General features: G+C 43.7%; 1 protein-coding gene across 3 annotated transcripts in view; it reads right to left on the bottom strand.

Moving 5' to 3' along the window:
- The window catches only part of RANBP10 (RAN binding protein 10), a 77,345-nt gene that overhangs the window by 17,389 nt on the left and 42,058 nt on the right, over nucleotides 1–17,898 (bottom strand). For all 3 annotated transcript variants that reach the window (XM_084294482.1, XM_084294481.1, XM_084294480.1), the window contains exons 4-7: nucleotides 17,383–17,550; nucleotides 10,011–10,033; nucleotides 4,247–4,431; nucleotides 351–463 (exon numbers count right to left, since the gene is read on the bottom strand). In XM_084294482.1, coding sequence (XP_084150608.1) covers nucleotides 351–463; nucleotides 4,247–4,431; nucleotides 10,011–10,033; nucleotides 17,383–17,550 — 489 coding nt within the window. The remainder of the gene's footprint in view (nucleotides 1–350; nucleotides 464–4,246; nucleotides 4,432–10,010; nucleotides 10,034–17,382; nucleotides 17,551–17,898) is intronic.

Raw genomic sequence — 17,898 nt, forward strand, 5'->3', positions numbered from 1 at the left:
CCAGTCTCTTTAACACTGACAGACACGTAGGTCATTTTTCAGAGCAGACAGGCAAAGCACCAGTTCTTCAGGCAAAAACAGCAGAAGGTGGAAGTGACCCAGTGATGATGGGAAAAGTGCTCAGAGCAGTGGTGCCTGAGTTCTGCTGACCCACAGGCAGCAACACCAAGCCAGCAGCCTGCTGTGGGCAGCTTTGTACTGTCGTGGAATAACTTTCTACTTCAACAGTATTTCATTCCTCTGTGAGCAACAGGTTTCAATTTTAAATGTCCTGCGATAATAGCACTGCAGTCTGGAGGATCCCATAGCCAGTATGCCGTGTTTTGGGAACAACTACCCAGAAGACTTACTTTGTCTATTCTTTATTGAGGTCTGTTCTTCCTGGATTGTGGTGTCTGTGACTCTGGCGAAGGCAGTTGCTGTTGAACAGTACCCATGATGAACCAAATACGAAGAAACCATACTAGAAAGTAAGAAAATACAAACAGATGAAAAGGTGTTGGTAACACACAGCAATCACACTGCAGAAAAAAAAAAAAATCAGACAATTTTACAGATAAGTCAGACAAATTACAACAGAAATTGCAATTTCAGTGATCAAACTTAGCTCAGTTACGATATAACCATGGTCCCATTTCTGGCTCCAGATACTAAAATTACAAGATAGGCACCCGGTCCTCAGCAAACACTATGGAGACTCTAAATTCACTTTCAAAAAAAAAAAAAAAAGATTCCCAATGCGTACACAGTATTTATTTATTTACTGCTGCCTAAGGGTCATTTATAAGAGTTCTGTACTGACAGTGATGTCTCCTAGTGATATAAGATACAGCCAGAAAATCCCAGCTTCAGAGAGGCCTCATAGCTTACAAGTAGACCTCAAAAAAACCTTTTGCTCCTGAATTTCTGTTATTTCCTATCCAGCCAGCAATTATACAATTGGTAGTTGAATCTCCTTATGAATTCTACACATTCACACACTTTTATCTCCTGATTTATACAGAGCAGACTGCTGAGGGTACGCTCTGCCCATTTTACAGAGCATTAAAGGAAGGCAGATGTTGAACAGGACTGGACCCAGTATTGACCCCCAGGTCCTGCCTTCCAGCTAGACTTTGCGTCACTGATCACCACCACCTCAAGTATTCCCTGACCTGATCCTCTTCCTCTAGGGACGTATCTTCCTTGCTCCAGCCTTTCTCCCAGCCTTTGGGACCTGAGATTTCTGAAAGTTGGTCTTTCTAGTAAAGACTGAGGCAAAAAAGACATTCAGTACCTCAGCCTTTTCCAAAGGTTGTCCAAAGATATTATGGAGTCCTTCAGCAAAGCCTCCTGAAGAAACTGCTACCATGTGGTCCAACACAGCTAAATATTCAATTAAATAATGAGGTGGCAAGAAATGGACACTTTTTCCAGGGAAAGGAAAAAACACACAAGTACCGCAGGAACCTGTGCAATTAATGGATTCATAGAACTAGGCTCAATGGACCAATGCTCTCACCCACTGCAGATGCTTGGATGCTCAAAGATGCAGGGCATACACTTTTTTTTTTCTTTTTTTTTCTGAATAAGCTGCCTTTTGAGCACTGAGTATTTGTATTTCATTATTAGTGAGCTTCTTCCATCTCTTTGGCTGCTAAGCAAGCTTTCCAAAAGCAGGTCCTGAAGTCTTTAAACAGCTTGACAAGATGTTTTGCAGAGAATGAAAAGACCCATAAATTCAACAATCCAGTACCCAATCAGAGGGAAAATTAATATTGAAGTCAACGACAGTTGTTAAGTCTCTGAGCACAACACTGCTGGGTCAAACCAAACATCCAGTTAGCCCAATACTTGCACCTCCCAACTGGCAAAAGCAAATACCTAGGAACAAATAAAAGGAACAAGGCACCTTTCCCCCAGACCTGTTCAGCTTCCAATGATTTTTCAGATACTTCTTGTCCAAGAGGCAGTATCTCTCTACATCATAGCCCCAAAAGATTTTTCTTTCTCATGTTTCCAGTCACTTTTTGAATCCAGGCAGTTTTCACTGTGCCTTTTGACAGAGAGCGTGGGATAAAAACAGCACTCCACTGTTTTTCCTAAATGCATCACCTGGTTAACTTCTCTTGATACCCTTTAATTCTTGCAGCTGAGAAAACAAATGAACACTTGTTCCTTCATCACCCTCTCCAGGCTATTCAAGACACTTCTTCACAGCTCTGCCTTACCCCTCACAGTCATATTTTTCAGTGCTGGGGGTCTGTGTATTTGTTCCTTGCCTCACCCCCAAACTTTTGTACATCCTGCCTCTGCCTCTTTTTTTTTTTTTTTTTTTTTTTTTCCCCAAGCTTTTCTCACTTCTGCTAAATACCTTGAAGGACTACAGAGTCAGAACATCACACAGTGTTCTAGTTAAGGGTACACCTCATATTCACACAGTGACAGAATTATTTTTGCCCTTGATTTTTCCCCTAAAAACATGGTGTTTTTTTTCCTGCTCACAACCAAAAAAACGAACTAATATTACAGTGCAATGTTTCATCATAATCCAAAGGTCTCATTGCTGGAGGATCCCTTCTTCCACGCCATTTCTGAACACCCTCAACAGCACTGCCACTACCAGCACACCTCTGAGCACAACGCTACAGCCACTGTCTCCAACACTGAGAATCACTCACCCACTCACCTCCTCTTTTGAACAATTCAGAATCCACATTGGGATGTCTGCCCATAGCCTCTAACTGCTTAGGCTCCCTGCCTTACCAAGGGAAAAGCATTTGGGACTTCCAAGACAAAGACAGCAGCCTGAGAAACATATCCACATGCCCTGCTGGCTCCTCTTCACAGAATCCACATCCTATTTCTCCACGCATTCATTGCACCTACCCTTCAGTAGTGTTCCTATGGATTTGTCTAAGCCAGACACTGAGGTTCTCTCAGCCATTGCTCCCTGAATCTCTTCTGAAACATGGTACCATATGCACCATCTTCCCCTTCTCTAGAAACAAGGCACATCAGCGAAAAACTTAATTCTATAGCTACAAGCCCACCTATTTTCTCCTCAAGATCATTTACTAGGACTCTAAGCAAATATCTTGTCCCAAGGGCTTTCTCCTCTTCCTCTCACCTATTTCTTCCAGTGCTTCTTTGACAGATATTTTAATCCCAGACACAGCTTCTGCCAAGTCCCTCACTATGAAGCATCGCTGTATCAACCCACCTGATGTCTGCTGCACTGAAAATAATTCAGTGCAAATAATTCATATAGGCAAATAATTCAACGTGTAATGAGAGACAAGATATAGCCAGAGATTCGAGGGTTAAAATTGAACTATGGAATTGACCTCTATAAATATGGGGCATAAATCTTTAAATCTTTATCTTTTAAAATCCACTTACACTAAAACCACCACAACTTTGTGCATCAGCAAGTCCCAGTTTCACAGTATACTTTGTGGAAAAAAAAAATTAATTTCTTTGCAAGCTAGAAGGTACTTGTTTTCTAATTCTGTGTTTTGAGAAACCATGAATCATCAGTTCCTAGCCACACTCTTCCTGGCACACACTAATCATAGAATAGCCCGAGGTGATAGGTACCCGTAAGGATCATCGAGTCCAACTCATAGAATCATAGAATCTCCCGAGTTCCCCATGACTGACAGACAACTCCTGTCTGCTTCCCATAACCACCTTTTTCCAAGCTGTGGTGCTTTAGTCAACTTTGCCTTTTTTCAAGCAGAAGATACTCTGGACCTCTGAGAACTCTTGTCAATTGTTCTCAATTTCCACTCAATCCTTTTTGCAATGGGATGACCAGAAATGCATTCAGTATTCAGAAATTTATAAAGTGCCATAATTGTGTTTTCAGTTTGGTTGTGTTTGGAAGCTCAGGCTGTTTCTTGCTCTTACATTTCTAAATTCAGCTGGCTTATGTCCTGGCTTTTCTCCTATGATAGAGTTTTTAAGGTCTCCTCTCCACTCCCTTTCCCCCAACACATCATCTCAATGTGGATGTTCTTCCATTATTACAAGCTCTCTCACAGTCACTGGCTGAGAATTTCTCTCATATCTTTTAAGTTTTAAGCAGCAGCAATCTACTCAGGAAAGACTATTAAACAACAAAACAGAAGGTGAAACGGAGTGTTTTAGATGTGAAAAAAATGCACCGAGTGGAGATTTTTGCCATAAGAAAGCATAAATTAGCATTAAAAATATTTAAAGCCTAACAGAATAAAAGAAGCTGACCACCAGAACAACGGCTTACTTCTGCAGCATGGCTTGCCACTCGCCTAGTCTGTCTCCTATGGGAAACCGCTTAATGGTGCTCTGAATCTTCGCTCGCCACTCCCTCATGTAGTCCTCGATGTCGAACACGAAGGGCTGCTGCCCAAAGTTGGCATCGACTATCTCTCCTGGAGTCTGGAGACCCACTGTAGGGTAGAGATTTGACTGTGAAGGAAAAAGAAGAAACCTGTATTAAACTCAGTTGTCTCTAATAGGTAGTTCCACTTACATAGCTTGGTAAGACAAAAGAGCTGCTCTTTAAATTTAAATGTGTAACGGAGTGGGAAGGGGCTTCATGACTTATCATGCAGTTACCAAAACTTATTGCATAAAACCAGAGCAACAGGTTCGATCTCCCAGTAATCTGTGATCAGTGCCACAAATGCTGCTTACTATGGCAAATCCACTTTCTGGCTTAGGGTTCTGTAATTTCTACAAGAAGGTCAATACTTGTGTAAGTAAACAATAATAAAGTTGAAGGAGCATCCTCTCAATCAGCAGATCTAAGTGTTTTCCAGTATTTCCACTGAACTGTCTTCTCCCTTGACAAGCTGGTGCTATTGGTATTTTACATCTGATCAAAAGTGAATGGATGGCAGTGGAGCTCTGAGGTTAGATCTCTGATGTTCCCAAGGCAGTGTGCCATCCACACAAGAAATTCCACAACTGATTAATTTTATTTTCATTTTAAGAACAAGCATGTCGTTCCGTCTGGATGCACTGTTCCCCACTGAAATGTGAGGAAAATAAAAAAAGTTAACACTGTGAAAATACCTCCAAAATTTAGCTAATAATCCAGCTTCCAGAGAAGATGATCTAATTAGAAACAGATGGTCAAAGTCTATGTACAGCATGCAGCCTGTTTTAACAACAAGCATATGGATACAAATTGAATCCCTGAGCCCACTTAAATGTGGAGAAAAGAGAAAGGGCATCAAAAAAGGTACAGGGTTGCCTGGTTCTCACTCTAGATCACATTTTTAAGAGCATGTTCTGTTCGTAGTAATGTTACTCTTCTACAAATTACTTTTCTGTTTGCAACACAAGCTTCATTAATCCTCTACTTCAGAGCATCTGCAGATGGCCTGCAGGGTTTAAGAAGAAATCTCATAGCACCCATGAACTATTTGGTGTGTTTTTTTTTTCCACTTTGCTCTAACACACTGAAGACTGCTACAGGTAGAAACTGGACAACAGGCAAGGCACAGAGATGCACTGAAGCATGTAGAGAAACTAAAGTCTGGAAGGTGCCCGTTTGTGGGGTCTGGCTCATGACTGAACCTCCATCTGATGTCAGGATGTGCATGCTGCTCGCTCCTGGACAAATGAGCAAGTACTGCTGCTGGTGGTTGGACCGCCACTCTGAAGAAAGCTGGGATTGTTCTCTCCTCTATGTCAAGTGGCATGGGCTTTCCTACAATTACCTGGAAAATGTATTCAGCAAATTCTGTTACAGGTTTTGATCTCCCCTTGAGACCTACTGAAGTAGTGGATTTTACTTTTTGTTACAGATATTAAGATTGTTACGAGGTGTAAATCAGCAGAATCTGAATCACATTAGCAACAATGGAGTGAGCATGCTGTGGGAAGTGATCCCTTTCTCTTTCACTGGTGTGAATATTGTACCCAGTTCCTCCCTCCACATCCGTGTCCCCAGAACAAGAAGAGACTCACAAATGGGTTTGGGTCCAGCAGAGTTCTGCTAACACGGTCAGAGGGCTGGGGTGCATGGCACACAGTGAGAGGCTGAGGGAATTGGATTTATTTAGCTTGGAGAAGAGAAGGCAACAGATTCTTCTCGGAGTTGCTCAGTGAAAAGACAAGAGGCAATAGGTACAAGCTGCAACCAGGGAAGTTCCGATGGGACATATGCAAGAAATTCTTCTTTTGAGGATGACCAAGGACTAGAGCAGGTTCCCAGAGAGACTGCAGCATCTCTATCCTTGGAGACTTTCCAAACTTAACTGGATATGATTCTGAGCAACCTGCTCTAGCTTTGAAAGCTGCCTGTCACAGAGCAGGAAGTTAGCCTAAATTATCTCCAGAAGTTCTTTCCAGTCTAAATTCTTCCACAATTCCATTTTTTTGTGGGTTGCAGTAATAAGATGGTGAAGAAGTAGCCATGCATATTAGCCCACATGAACTCTCTTCAGTATTACATCATGGAGGAGCAAAGGCGTAATGACAGCTCCAGTACCAATGAGGATCTACTCAGAGGTGTGTGGCTGGTACTGTACCTTTCTGGACTCTCAAATATCAAAGGGAAAAAAATCAATCCGTAAATGCAGGCTGGGAACAGACATCAGAAATCAGGATGACTGCATCACTGCTGCCTCAGCACACCTCTTCCTTTCACATTCTCACACCAAGGCAATTGCTATGTTACAGGTGTGCAAGGAAAAAGGCAGCATGATAAAGGAGGAGCTACCAGAGGAAAATGTCATTTTTAAAGTCAGTGTCTCCTCTCTTTCAAACCTAGGTAACAACGAGATATCTCTAATGAGGGATCAGATCTTCCCCACAATCCGTATTTCAGACTCACTAGAATTTTGGTGTTATGAACCCAAGGACCTCCAAAGCCAGGAATCAGACCCCCAGAGTACTGAGAAGTTAAAAGACAAAAACCCCAAACTAGAACACATCACCTATTTTTCAGCTACTCTGGGGTATGCTCATCTTCGAGGGGAAGCTGCCTACCCCCAGCTAGTCTCAAATCATCTCAGAGTTAAAATTCCACTTTTCACATGTAGGATGTGTGCTCTCTGTGCAGCAACTGCAGGCAAGTACTTGTACCCCCAGAACCCTGCCAGGCACAGGGAGACCATCCTAGAGTCTAAGCGGGTGCTTCTCCTGCCAAGTTCTTCAGGCACACTTTCCCAAGAGTTTTTTACCACTTCGTCCTCCTGATGTCCATGGGTAGGTGCTCCCACCCCCCAGTTTGCCTTCATTTGTTTTTTTGTTTGTTTGTTTGAGCCTCCTCCTCGCTTTGTGGCCCTGCTCTCAGCACTTCCACGTTCTGCTTTTTCACGTTTCCTACTCTGGTCACATAGCAGTTTCAGCAAACTGCCAGGCAGGATAAACCTGGGCTTGCGTAAATGGCACACGTAGGCCTAAGCATTGATTTGAATTGGTGAGAGAAGGGGAAACTCCCTCTGCGGGACCTTCGCTTCTATTCGCAAGCAGGTATTTTCGTGTTATCTTCAGCCTGTGAGGTTTGAGGTTTTTTTTCCATCCGTGTACATTTGTACAAACGTAAACAGTCCACAGGGGGAACTGAAACACAGAACAACCTGAAGCAATTACACTTCACTGTGTGTGTGGATTATCACAAGAAATTGTGGTTTTCCATTACAAGTATCCATTTCAACCTCCTACTGCTGCAAATACTGCAAAACATTGTCTTCATCACCTTAAAGGGAAATTTTGCAACTTGCACTTCAAGGATACAATTATGAGACTGGTAATGCTTCGAAGGGTCAAATTAATTCCTCGTGTAGCCTCACTGCTACGTCAACAGAATCACTCTAGAAATTATTGAAGCTCAAAAGGTGGAAAAGCAACAGGGCTTAACTGGCCAACCTTCTCATTGATATGTGCCACCAGTGAGCTCCAACATTACATGGGCTGTAATGGAAGATAAAGCTTTCAAACTACAGCCCCTACCAGGGGGATTTCAGTAACTGAGGCAGAACCAAAAATTGGATGTCAGCTGCTCAAATCAAAGAACTTAAAGGGTGACTCAGGGAAGACTGCTGGCTCCACTCCCATGTGCACCTAAATTTTCCAACTGTGGTTTTAGCAGGTGAAGAAAAAATTGTATTTTTCACATAATGGGTGCTTTCTCTTCTTTATGTTAAAATGAATGCATATTGTGTTTCTGCTTGGAACATAATGCTGTAATAAATGACAAAATATCACTTGCAAGTTATATCAACTTCACATTCCCTACTACTGCAAGGCTTCTCTGCCAGCAGTTGGCATATTTAAATCAAAAGTCTCTCTTGGGTCTGGGGTTCCCTTCTGTAGGAAAGGGCAGTAACCTTGACTGTCTGGAAAAGAAGCCAAGAAACAATGGGCTGAGAGAGCCAAAAAGGCCAGAATAGGATACGGAATACCCAGGCATCTAAAGGAGTGAGGCAAGAAGGAAGTGATTCAAGGGAAGGATGCTAGAGAAGGAAGGTGGGAATGATGGAAGTCAGGTGCAGGCATCCTTAAGGCGAATTTGACAACAGAGCAGTTGAGCCATTTAGAATATGGAGAGAAACATGCTGAAGTCTCCTGCCATTGCTTGCATCCACAGTCAAGGGGTGAAATAACCCAGTCAAGCTTTTGTCTCCCTTTTTAAAGAGAAATTATCTTGTAGAAGGCAATTCCCAACAGTAGGAGGCCTGTAGAGCATTCACTGTTCTCCTTTCTGGCCCAGAAAAAGTGTCACAGATCAGCTGCTGCTGTAAAAAACAGAACCCACAGAAAACAACTCAGCAAACTCTGGCTAGTAAAAGGCACAGAGATGCCGTTTAGTCACAGGAAACTGCCTTAAGCTATTTGAATTGCTGATGCCCAAACCAACCTGACCAGATCTTCCATAGGACATAGATGAACAAGCTGGAAGGAACAGCAGGATGGAGGGATGCCCTGTGCTCAGGAGCGTTTTGGGTTCAGCCTTAGCAGCGCTGCCAGACCTCGCTGCTGCAAGAGCCCTGCTGCCTGTTCTGCTCCCGTGCATCTTCCCCAGCTGTCTACTCGCTGTCTGTAAAAGAGACTCAATGCTAGGCACAAGTGCACATTAAAATCAGCCTGCTGTGCACTGCTGGATTAAAAAGAAGCAAGTTACAGTAAGCAGGACAGGTAATATCAACCTGCCAACTCGGTACTGTGAAGGGCTACAGCAACACTTCAGCTGTATAAGACAAAACAACTGCGTGTGTGTTTCGGTTTGATAGCTATTTTTGGCTAAATAGTAATTATCTGTCTACCCCAGCATGAAGACCGCTCTCATTTCAGGAAGAGAAGCAGCGTAGCCAAATGAGCCACTCTTTTTGTTTCTAACCCACTAGCCACAGAGAAGGCTGTGCTTTGGGAGGAGCTGACTGCACGTTGTTGCCTAGATGAACTCATCCGGCATCACAGCACTCAAGAGGAACTCAGCATTGGTGCTGGTGAATCGGAAGAATAACCCTGAATGCATGCCAAATATATTCTTCCTAGCAATTCCACGTGCTGGGTACTGATCACAGGAGGAGGCTTGTCAAAAACTCATGTGATGAGCCCAGCAATAGCCTTCCCTAACCACCATCTTTGAAACGGCTCCACAGCTGCAAGATTTGGAAGAGAGAGGGAGAGGCTGGGAATAACATCATCAGGCATTTCTGTGCCCTCTGAGGGCAGAACACGAGAGGCTGCCCAGGGACTTTGCACATATACCCCCACACCCAATGCTGTGTTTGGAAGACAGTGACCTGTAACAGAGTCTGAATTCAGGCTTTAATTCCAGGAGAAGGAGCAACATATTCTTAGAGCTGGTGAGGGATCAGAGGAAGCGTGTGGGTGGCCCACATCCTAGCTACAGAACTATGAAGTTTCAGAAAAGGGAGCATCCACATCATTCAATCGTGTGTGTTACCATTTTTAACAGGGTTATCAAAACAAAACAAACAAACAAACAAAAAAATCACACCCCCACACTCTTCCCCCTCCCTTCTCTTTGCAACCTTAGTTAAAATACTGAAAATAGGTGTACTTACAGGGAGGTCTGTAAAGGCTATACCTGTGGGGGGAAAAATATTAGAATTAAAAAGACAAAGGATTTTTTCCCTGCTTGACTACATCCATAACATGCTACAAAAATTTACTACATCTCAATAAATCCCAGCTCAGACCTTGCGTTTCACCACCTGTCACATTTAGAAATAACTTCCCCCCCAGCCCACTCCTCTGCAAGGTTTTGACTCTGGAGAAACGTTCATGGAAAAGCCTAATTTTTCAGACATCTCTTCTCACAATTTGATTTTCCAAAAAGCAGCTCCTCTTGTCTTTGCTTCTCCCTCTGTTACTCTGAAGGAGTAAGTTTTCCAGACTTACTTTGGGTTTAGAAACAGAGCTTTACTCTCACTTTGCCTTGGTTTAGGCTATGGCTGCTTCTTCTCACCAGCCAGCCAGGAATGAACATTCAACACTTTGCATTGCAGCTGGGGAACGTCCTTGCAACAGGAGCAAGTTGCAGCCTCCAGCACCTGAGAAATACTGCGCAAAGAGCAGCTTCATCTTCCATGATGCTGTTACAGTTCCAAGTACAGGCGATGGAAAAAAAAGTGTATGGTTTCCCTTTTTATTTAATTTGGCATATGAGAAAAGAGATACCAAGCAAAACCTACTAGAAATCATAGCTGCTCGCAGCAGGATCTGTTTCTGATGGACTAAGTATCAATTGCAGAGAGGACAGAGAGGCCGAACAGTCACTACCAAGAAAGAATGGGACACTTGCAATGCACTGCTCACCTTATCAGGCTGAGCTTGGTTAATGTTTTACGGTAACATTTCAGGAGTCCATCTAGAATCCTCAATCCCTCCCCACACGTGCTCCCTGCTTTCCATCCGCGGTCAGAGGGGGAAGACCAGCCTTCGGTCTCGACACCAGCACATCCAGTTCTAACACACTTTCCACCTCTCAGCCCTGCCCCAGTCCCTTGTGCACTGCACTGAAATGCACTACAGCCTGCACAGGAGCAGTAGGGCACCATTCTGTTTTTAATGTTACAGCGATTTTATCATATCATATCATGTGTTCAGCCAGAAAACCAAAAGCTGCAAGGTAGTGTTACCAGACGAGCCTGAAATGGTAATTTAAAACAAGTTTAGGAGTCAATGTACAAAACAATTACCATTTGAAACAGCACAGATCTGAAGTTGAATGCTCAGGGGAAAAAAAAAAAAAAGAAAAAAAAAGAAAAAATGGATTTGGACTAAATAAATAGCCAATAATGTTTAATTAACATCACGGCAGCTTGGATTTTGTCTGCTGAGTACCCTCTCTGCAAACTACACACAAATTATGGATTGATGTACAAGTGATGTTGAATTCCTGGCAGAGAAATCCATGTAGCAACTACTCGTCACATCCTGTCACTTTGTCTGTCCACTTATTGTTCTGCACACTGTGCATGTCCTGCCCTAAACCTGTTTTCGACATGCTCACCACCACAGGCATAAGCTTCACACCTGTTTTGCTTAGCTAGATCAAAATTTATTTCTACCCTTTAAAAAGAACGAGGCTAACCTCCTCATTGGAAGTCCCCTCCTCTGCTCTCCGGCATCACTCAGAGCTAAAGGTGGCCCAGCCTTGCCAAGAAAACTTGTGCAGCTGCATCCAGTGCATGGGCAAACATACGGATCATGAATGGAATGTAACGCGGGCAGAAAATCAGCTGGACCGCCAGGATTGAAGGGCTGTGATCACACAAAGTCCAAGCGTTGTCCTGCACGGATCGATGCTAGGGCCAACACAGTTTAACACCAACTCTGCTGACCCGGACGATGGGAGGGTGTGCACTCTCAGCAGGGTCACAGACATTACCAAAGAGGAGTAGGGGCAATACGCTGCAGGGCATACTGCTGCTCAGAAGGACCTCAACAGGCTGGAGAAAAGATCCAGCACAAACCTTGAGAAGCTCAGCAAAAGCAACCAAAGAGCCCTTCCGCCACAAGAGTGAGTCCAGCAGAAGCCAACGAGTTGAAGAGAGGTGGAAGGAAGAAGTGTTGAAGAGAGGTGGAAGAAATGTTCAGGCTTAGGAGCATCAGGGAAGAAACTTGCAGCTGCCTCATGGGAGGGTACTGAATAGAGTCAGACTCTTCCCAAGGATGCGTGGTGACAGGAGACAGGAGGAAACAAAGACATGTTGCAACACGGCAAATTCTGATTAGGTATTAGCTGGGCTGCGGGGAATCAGCATGAAGGCGGTCAAACACTGAATCACAGGACCAGAAAAGCTCCCTGGGGATCTCCAGAACTTGACAAGTTTCTGAGTAACCTGACCTAGTAGGCCCTGCTGTCAGCAGGAAGGTGAATGCTTAGCTTCCTGAGATCCCTCCCAATGTAAACTGCTCTATGACTCTATAAATAAAGGTATTGCACTGCCTTTAAATTAAGGCATTTGTAGGTTTAGTGCCCTGTTATGAAACTAAGGCCAATAAAATGCTTTAGCTGTACAGATCTAGATCTGTTGCACAATTATGTCTGCTTAGACCGTTCATCCTGAACCTACACTGCTATGCACTTGCATCCAACAAAGCCAACAGCAGAAAGCAGAAGAGTCACAGCTCTAACTAGGCAGCTGAATCTGAAACTGCACTCTCTGCAGCACCTCCAAAGCCTGGATCCAATTTAAAATAACATCAGAAATTCAAAGACACGGGAACTGGACGGTTTAAGAAGTCAGGAGCAAATGTGTGAAGAGCCTCTTCTGTAAATCCACGATGCATCATCAAGACAGTGACAAAAAGGCATGTACTTTAAATGATGGTTCAGTGCTGATGGTTCAGTCTGATCAACACCTTCACCTGCTATCTCATCAGAGGACTTCAATGACTAACAAAGATGTATCCCCACGCACACAACCGCCTTATGGGTCTTCTAGCCAAGCTGTGCCCTCCACCCCGCAACAATCATCCTGTCTGCCCCACGGTTGGCCACTTTCTTCAGAATACACTTCAGAATTCAAATTGCACAAGAGAACACACATCTGGGTGATCAGTACCAATGCTCCGCTTAGTAGATGGCAGGGTACTCTTTCAGCTTCTCAACTCAGAGAATGCATTGCTGCAAACTGCAATAAGCGACAACACGTTCAGCAAAACACGCATCTTGAAGGGTAGACTGAGAAATATCAACCCATGAAATATTCAAATACTTCTACAAGTTGTTGCTGAGAAGCTCTATTAAACCCATACAGCTCAACACGCTCCTGGAAAACAGCTACCATTCAGTCAAGGCACTTGGGAGAAAAACCAGGCTGTAACTGCATTTGGTATTGTCCTTTCAGTTCGAATCTGGATCATCTATAAAGTCTTGTTTTAAATCTCCCAGTGCTCTTGCTCTATGTAAAACTTGATTTGAGGGTTTCAGGACAAACCTGCTAAACTGGGAAAGCTGGGAAGGACGTCTGTGGGTCTCTGACAGATTTCTTCATTTTCCCCGATGCTCATGTTAATCTCCTGACTGGTGACAAAATGGGTAACTTGGCCTTTCCAAACACCTGCGTTCGAACTCAGACAGACCACAGGACGTTTTCTATGCCAGGACTTCAGAGGGTTGCATGCTCTTTTTATAGCCTTGCTGGTCCATTTTCCTCTGTCTGCTGTCAAAGTCTGAGATCTGAAACACTCATACCTTAGTCCCTGAGAGAATTCCTCCATTTAATCACAGAGACCTGTAGCAGTCACTACATCATTCCTTTATTATTTCCTGCATCCAAGACTCTCTGCTTAATGTCTGGAGCCCCACATTTCTCTCTCTTTCTCTCCTAATTCACACTTCCAGCCATATCACATCATCTTTTTCATTGCCAGGACTCTGCTCAGAATTTGTCAAAAGCATTTAATCATCAGCCAGAAGACATTCTAGACATTTTCCAGAACAGAGAATTAAGAGTATATCCGATGTCAAACAGCTTTCATGTGATGTCTCCAAAGAAATTTCAAGACTTAACTCCAACCAAAACATCCAGAATTTGGAATGGCCAATTTAGAATGTGTTCCTACACCGTGCTCTTGATAGACCTGATTAAATGGAAAAGTATGGAGACAATAGAAGATTATAGTTAAGCAACGGGAGAAAACTGCAAGGAAAACAAAGTGAAAAGGTGAAAAGGAGAAAAATTAAAACGCCTGAAGGAGTAAAATGCCCTGAAACTTGCAGTCAAATTAACTGTCATCAAAAAGGGGCTGATTAGTCTCATGAATATCTTTGATATCTGCAGCAGCATTACACAAACAGCATTACACAATGACCTAACTTCCTAAGAGGAGAGAGATACAGCTTCAGCAGCTGAAGACGTTGAGTCAGGGAACATCAGCAAAAAGCACTTTCATCTCCTTCCTGATAACTCCTGGGTTTGCACAACACACAAATGAGATTCTCAGGTTAGCATTAAGTATCACTAAATATTCACGATCTTCATGCCAGAGCAAAAGGGTACTAACTTTCAAAGAAATCATTGCTCCAGTCTCCTTCTGGTCTTGGTTCCCCTGCTGACACCCACCTCAACCCCCTTTCTCCCATCTCTCTGCTCAGTGCCTATGGACTGGTCTCTGTGGCCTTGCGGGGCTCAGACACTTCTCAGCATACAACAGGAAGCCCTTCTCTTGAACGCCGTGTTTCTTTACCAGCAGCAAAAACAGTGGACTTTAATAACAGCCTTCCTGGCTGAGGTTTTCACTCTGATTTTGTAAAAGACAGTAAAATGTTCCAGCAGCTTTTGCTGGGGTCAGGACAAGGACTGATGGCCCGTTGCTCCCTAGCACTTCAGTCACTGTCCCTGCTGACCACGTCACCTCTCCTCTCTAACACAACCATTATGCCACCACAGCTGGAAGAGGAGCTGCTATGTGCATGAGCCAGTTGTGAAAGCTCAGGAGATTCTCCTAGTTACGATTTTCTCATACGTATCAGGTCTTGTACCAGTACATCTGAACAGCCCAAAAGGAGGATACCCAGGAAACAGCAATGGCTATAATGCACCGAAGTTCTCCAGGCACAGTGAAATTTAATTCCTTTCCTTTCCTCTTTCTTCCCAGTGGTATCTTTCACAGCTGGGGGAGGCTGGTCTCCAAGGGATCACTGAATGTCAGATTAGAAAATACAAGCTTTCCACACAAGAAAAAAAAATCTGAACAAAATGGAGCACTACAAATCAAGAAAGGAAGACCAGGTGCTTTCACTGCTGTAAAGACCTGAAAACATCCCAAACAAAAGATCAGAAGGCTGTATCAAGGAAATGTGATACAAAAGTTATCGAGCTGTTCTCTTCATTTGACTCCATCAGCCCAGACACCAAGACAGGACATGACCGTGTGAAGAGAACGGAGGACAGAGCAAGCACCGACATTTCAGCCGCCTCCCTCTTTACCCCGCAGATTCCTGCTAAGTAAAAGGAATTACTTTTCCAGTGAATAAATTTGTACTTGTTAAATAAATAGCAGACCTGCCCTCTTCCTGACAGTTACGGTTGCATTCCGAAGGGAAGTCACACCGCTTGTCAAACTGAAAAATGGTGAAGCTGGAAAACCATCCACTCCCGTAGAGGTGACAGCCAGAGAGGCACAGCACTAGCCACCATGCTATTTCTGAGTAAATGCACGCTAAAAATCAAGAGCAGCGACCAAAGGGAGAGATTCTGTGAAATCTTTTTTAACTATTTCAGCACCTGAGTCATTTCATGGTGAACTCATCTCATTCCTAAGCAACAGCCCCTTTGCTTCCAGGAAGCAACATGCTAGGCAATCATCCCCTAAAAATCACCAAATGGTTGGTATAAAATAAGAGGGAAATTGAAAACAATTTTCTGGAAGAAGTTACGTTTGCATGAGCACTAGGCCTTTCTCAGTCTGCCTCACAGGAAGGATCCTTTGGATGGCCCCACACCTTAGATCCGTATCTCTGATGTAACTCTAAGATAGCCAGCTGCTTCCACAGAATCACAGACTGGTTGAGGGCAGCGGGGACCTCTGGATCCATCTGGTCCAAGTCCTCTGCTCCAGCAGGGCCCCCCTTAGCCTGTGCCCAGGACCAAGTCCAGACAGCTTCTGAAGATCTCCAAGGATGAGAACTCAACAACTTCTGGGCAGCCTGTGCCAGTGCTCCATCACCTGCAAAGCATTTAAGTGGTTCCTGATGTTCAGAGGGAGCATTCTGTGCTTCAGTTTGTGCCCATTGCTTCTTGCCCTGGCACCACTGGAAATAGCCTGGCTCTGTCCTCCCATCACCTTCCTTACAGGTATTTACAGACGTTGATGAGATCTCCCCAAGCCTCCTCTTCTCCAGGCTGAGCAGTCCCAGCTCTCTCAGCCCCTCCTCACAGCAGAGATGCTCCGGTCCTTTCAGCATCTTTGTGGCTTTTGGCTGAACCCTATCCAGCAGCTCAATCTCTCTCTTGCAGCAGGGAGCCCAGTACTTTTCCCACCAGGAGCTCACCAGCAGAAATTAGACACTTTCTAGGCACACGCTGTGCTCCAGTCCCACTCTTTTCTTCAGCTCAGCCAGTCACTCAAACAACTTCTGTTCTGATAGCTGTTCTCTCATGGGGGTGTTTTTCTACCAGCTTCTTCACCATGAATTCAACAAAGTATAATTCATACAGCAAGGAGAAGCAAAGGAAAGGACTGCTTGCCCCCTGCCAAACCAAATGAATTTCAGGGCAGAAAGTGAGCTGAAGTTATCAAAATTTACTGCATGTCTTATGCGACAAAAAAAAATTTACAAGAATTTTTCAAGGGTGGAGAATATGTCATCCAAAGGAAAGATATTTTAGGCAAAAACAGCCACAACTTTCTATTTTAGAAAAATCAGATACACTGGATGCCTGGAAAACATCTGTGAGATATTCCAGGCAAAATACTGAAGTCCTTAACTTTAGGAGAACTACTGGGATGATGGTGAAATGAATCAAATTATAGTCGGTGCTTAAATAAGAGTACTTGGGCAGAATTAATGTCTAGCTTTGGGAATATACTTAGAGCAATGTGTTAAGGCTTACAAATGCACAAGCCACTGATAAACGTACTAGAGTTCCCACTTCTTTATTTCCCTGTTGCTCTGCCATCAGCTGTCTTATCCAACCTCCCACAAGCTGTGCAGTAGCAGAAGAAAGGAGCAGAAGCTGGGGATACAATCCTAACCTACTTAAGTTGAGCAGCACAGAAACCATTTTGCGTGCTGCAAGTATTTATGTCTTTGGGCCAACTCACAACTCCTGACTGCTGCAGAGGGCTCTTTTTCTCTCCAGTTTTTTAAACCTCACACACAAACGTGGAACAAAAGTTGCAACACGTGCAAAGTATTAGAGTAAACAGTGAGAGCCGGGCAGAAGCATCCTTCTCTTGAGAAGGACTTTCTTAACTCACCTAAACTGTGGCCATTTTTTGTGTAGAAGCAGGTGTTGTTGATCAGGTTGACACAGCAACCAATCACATCTCCAGTTGTGAATGTAGGGCCGTAGGGCTGTCCTGTGCCCGAGGAGCAGAAGGAGTGCCCATCGTCACCGTGGTACCCATAAGAATGTTTATCCCATCCTGCAGAAAGACAAGAGAGCAGGTCAACAATGGGGCCCGTTTAGAAGAACATCATCTTCCATGAAACAATTTTCTGGTAGGAAATTTGAAATGCTGATTGCCACTCCTGATTCATTCCAATACTCATTTTCACACACCAGTAACCAAAACAAATAAACGTTCATCAATCACATCAATCAAAATGTACATCAATCACAACACGTCATCTGTGCTTGAACCCCATTTGTTATTTATGAGAAATAACAAAAATAGATTGACATGAGGGCATTTTCATAGCACAAAGATTTTTTTAATTTAAAAAACATGAAAAGCTTGTTTCTGTTTTGTCTTGCAAGTTGTGAAATGAAC

The sequence above is a fragment of the Netta rufina genome (assembly GCF_964035555.1).
Source record: "Netta rufina genome assembly, chromosome: 13".
NCBI classification, from domain to species: domain Eukaryota; kingdom Metazoa; phylum Chordata; class Aves; order Anseriformes; family Anatidae; genus Netta; species Netta rufina.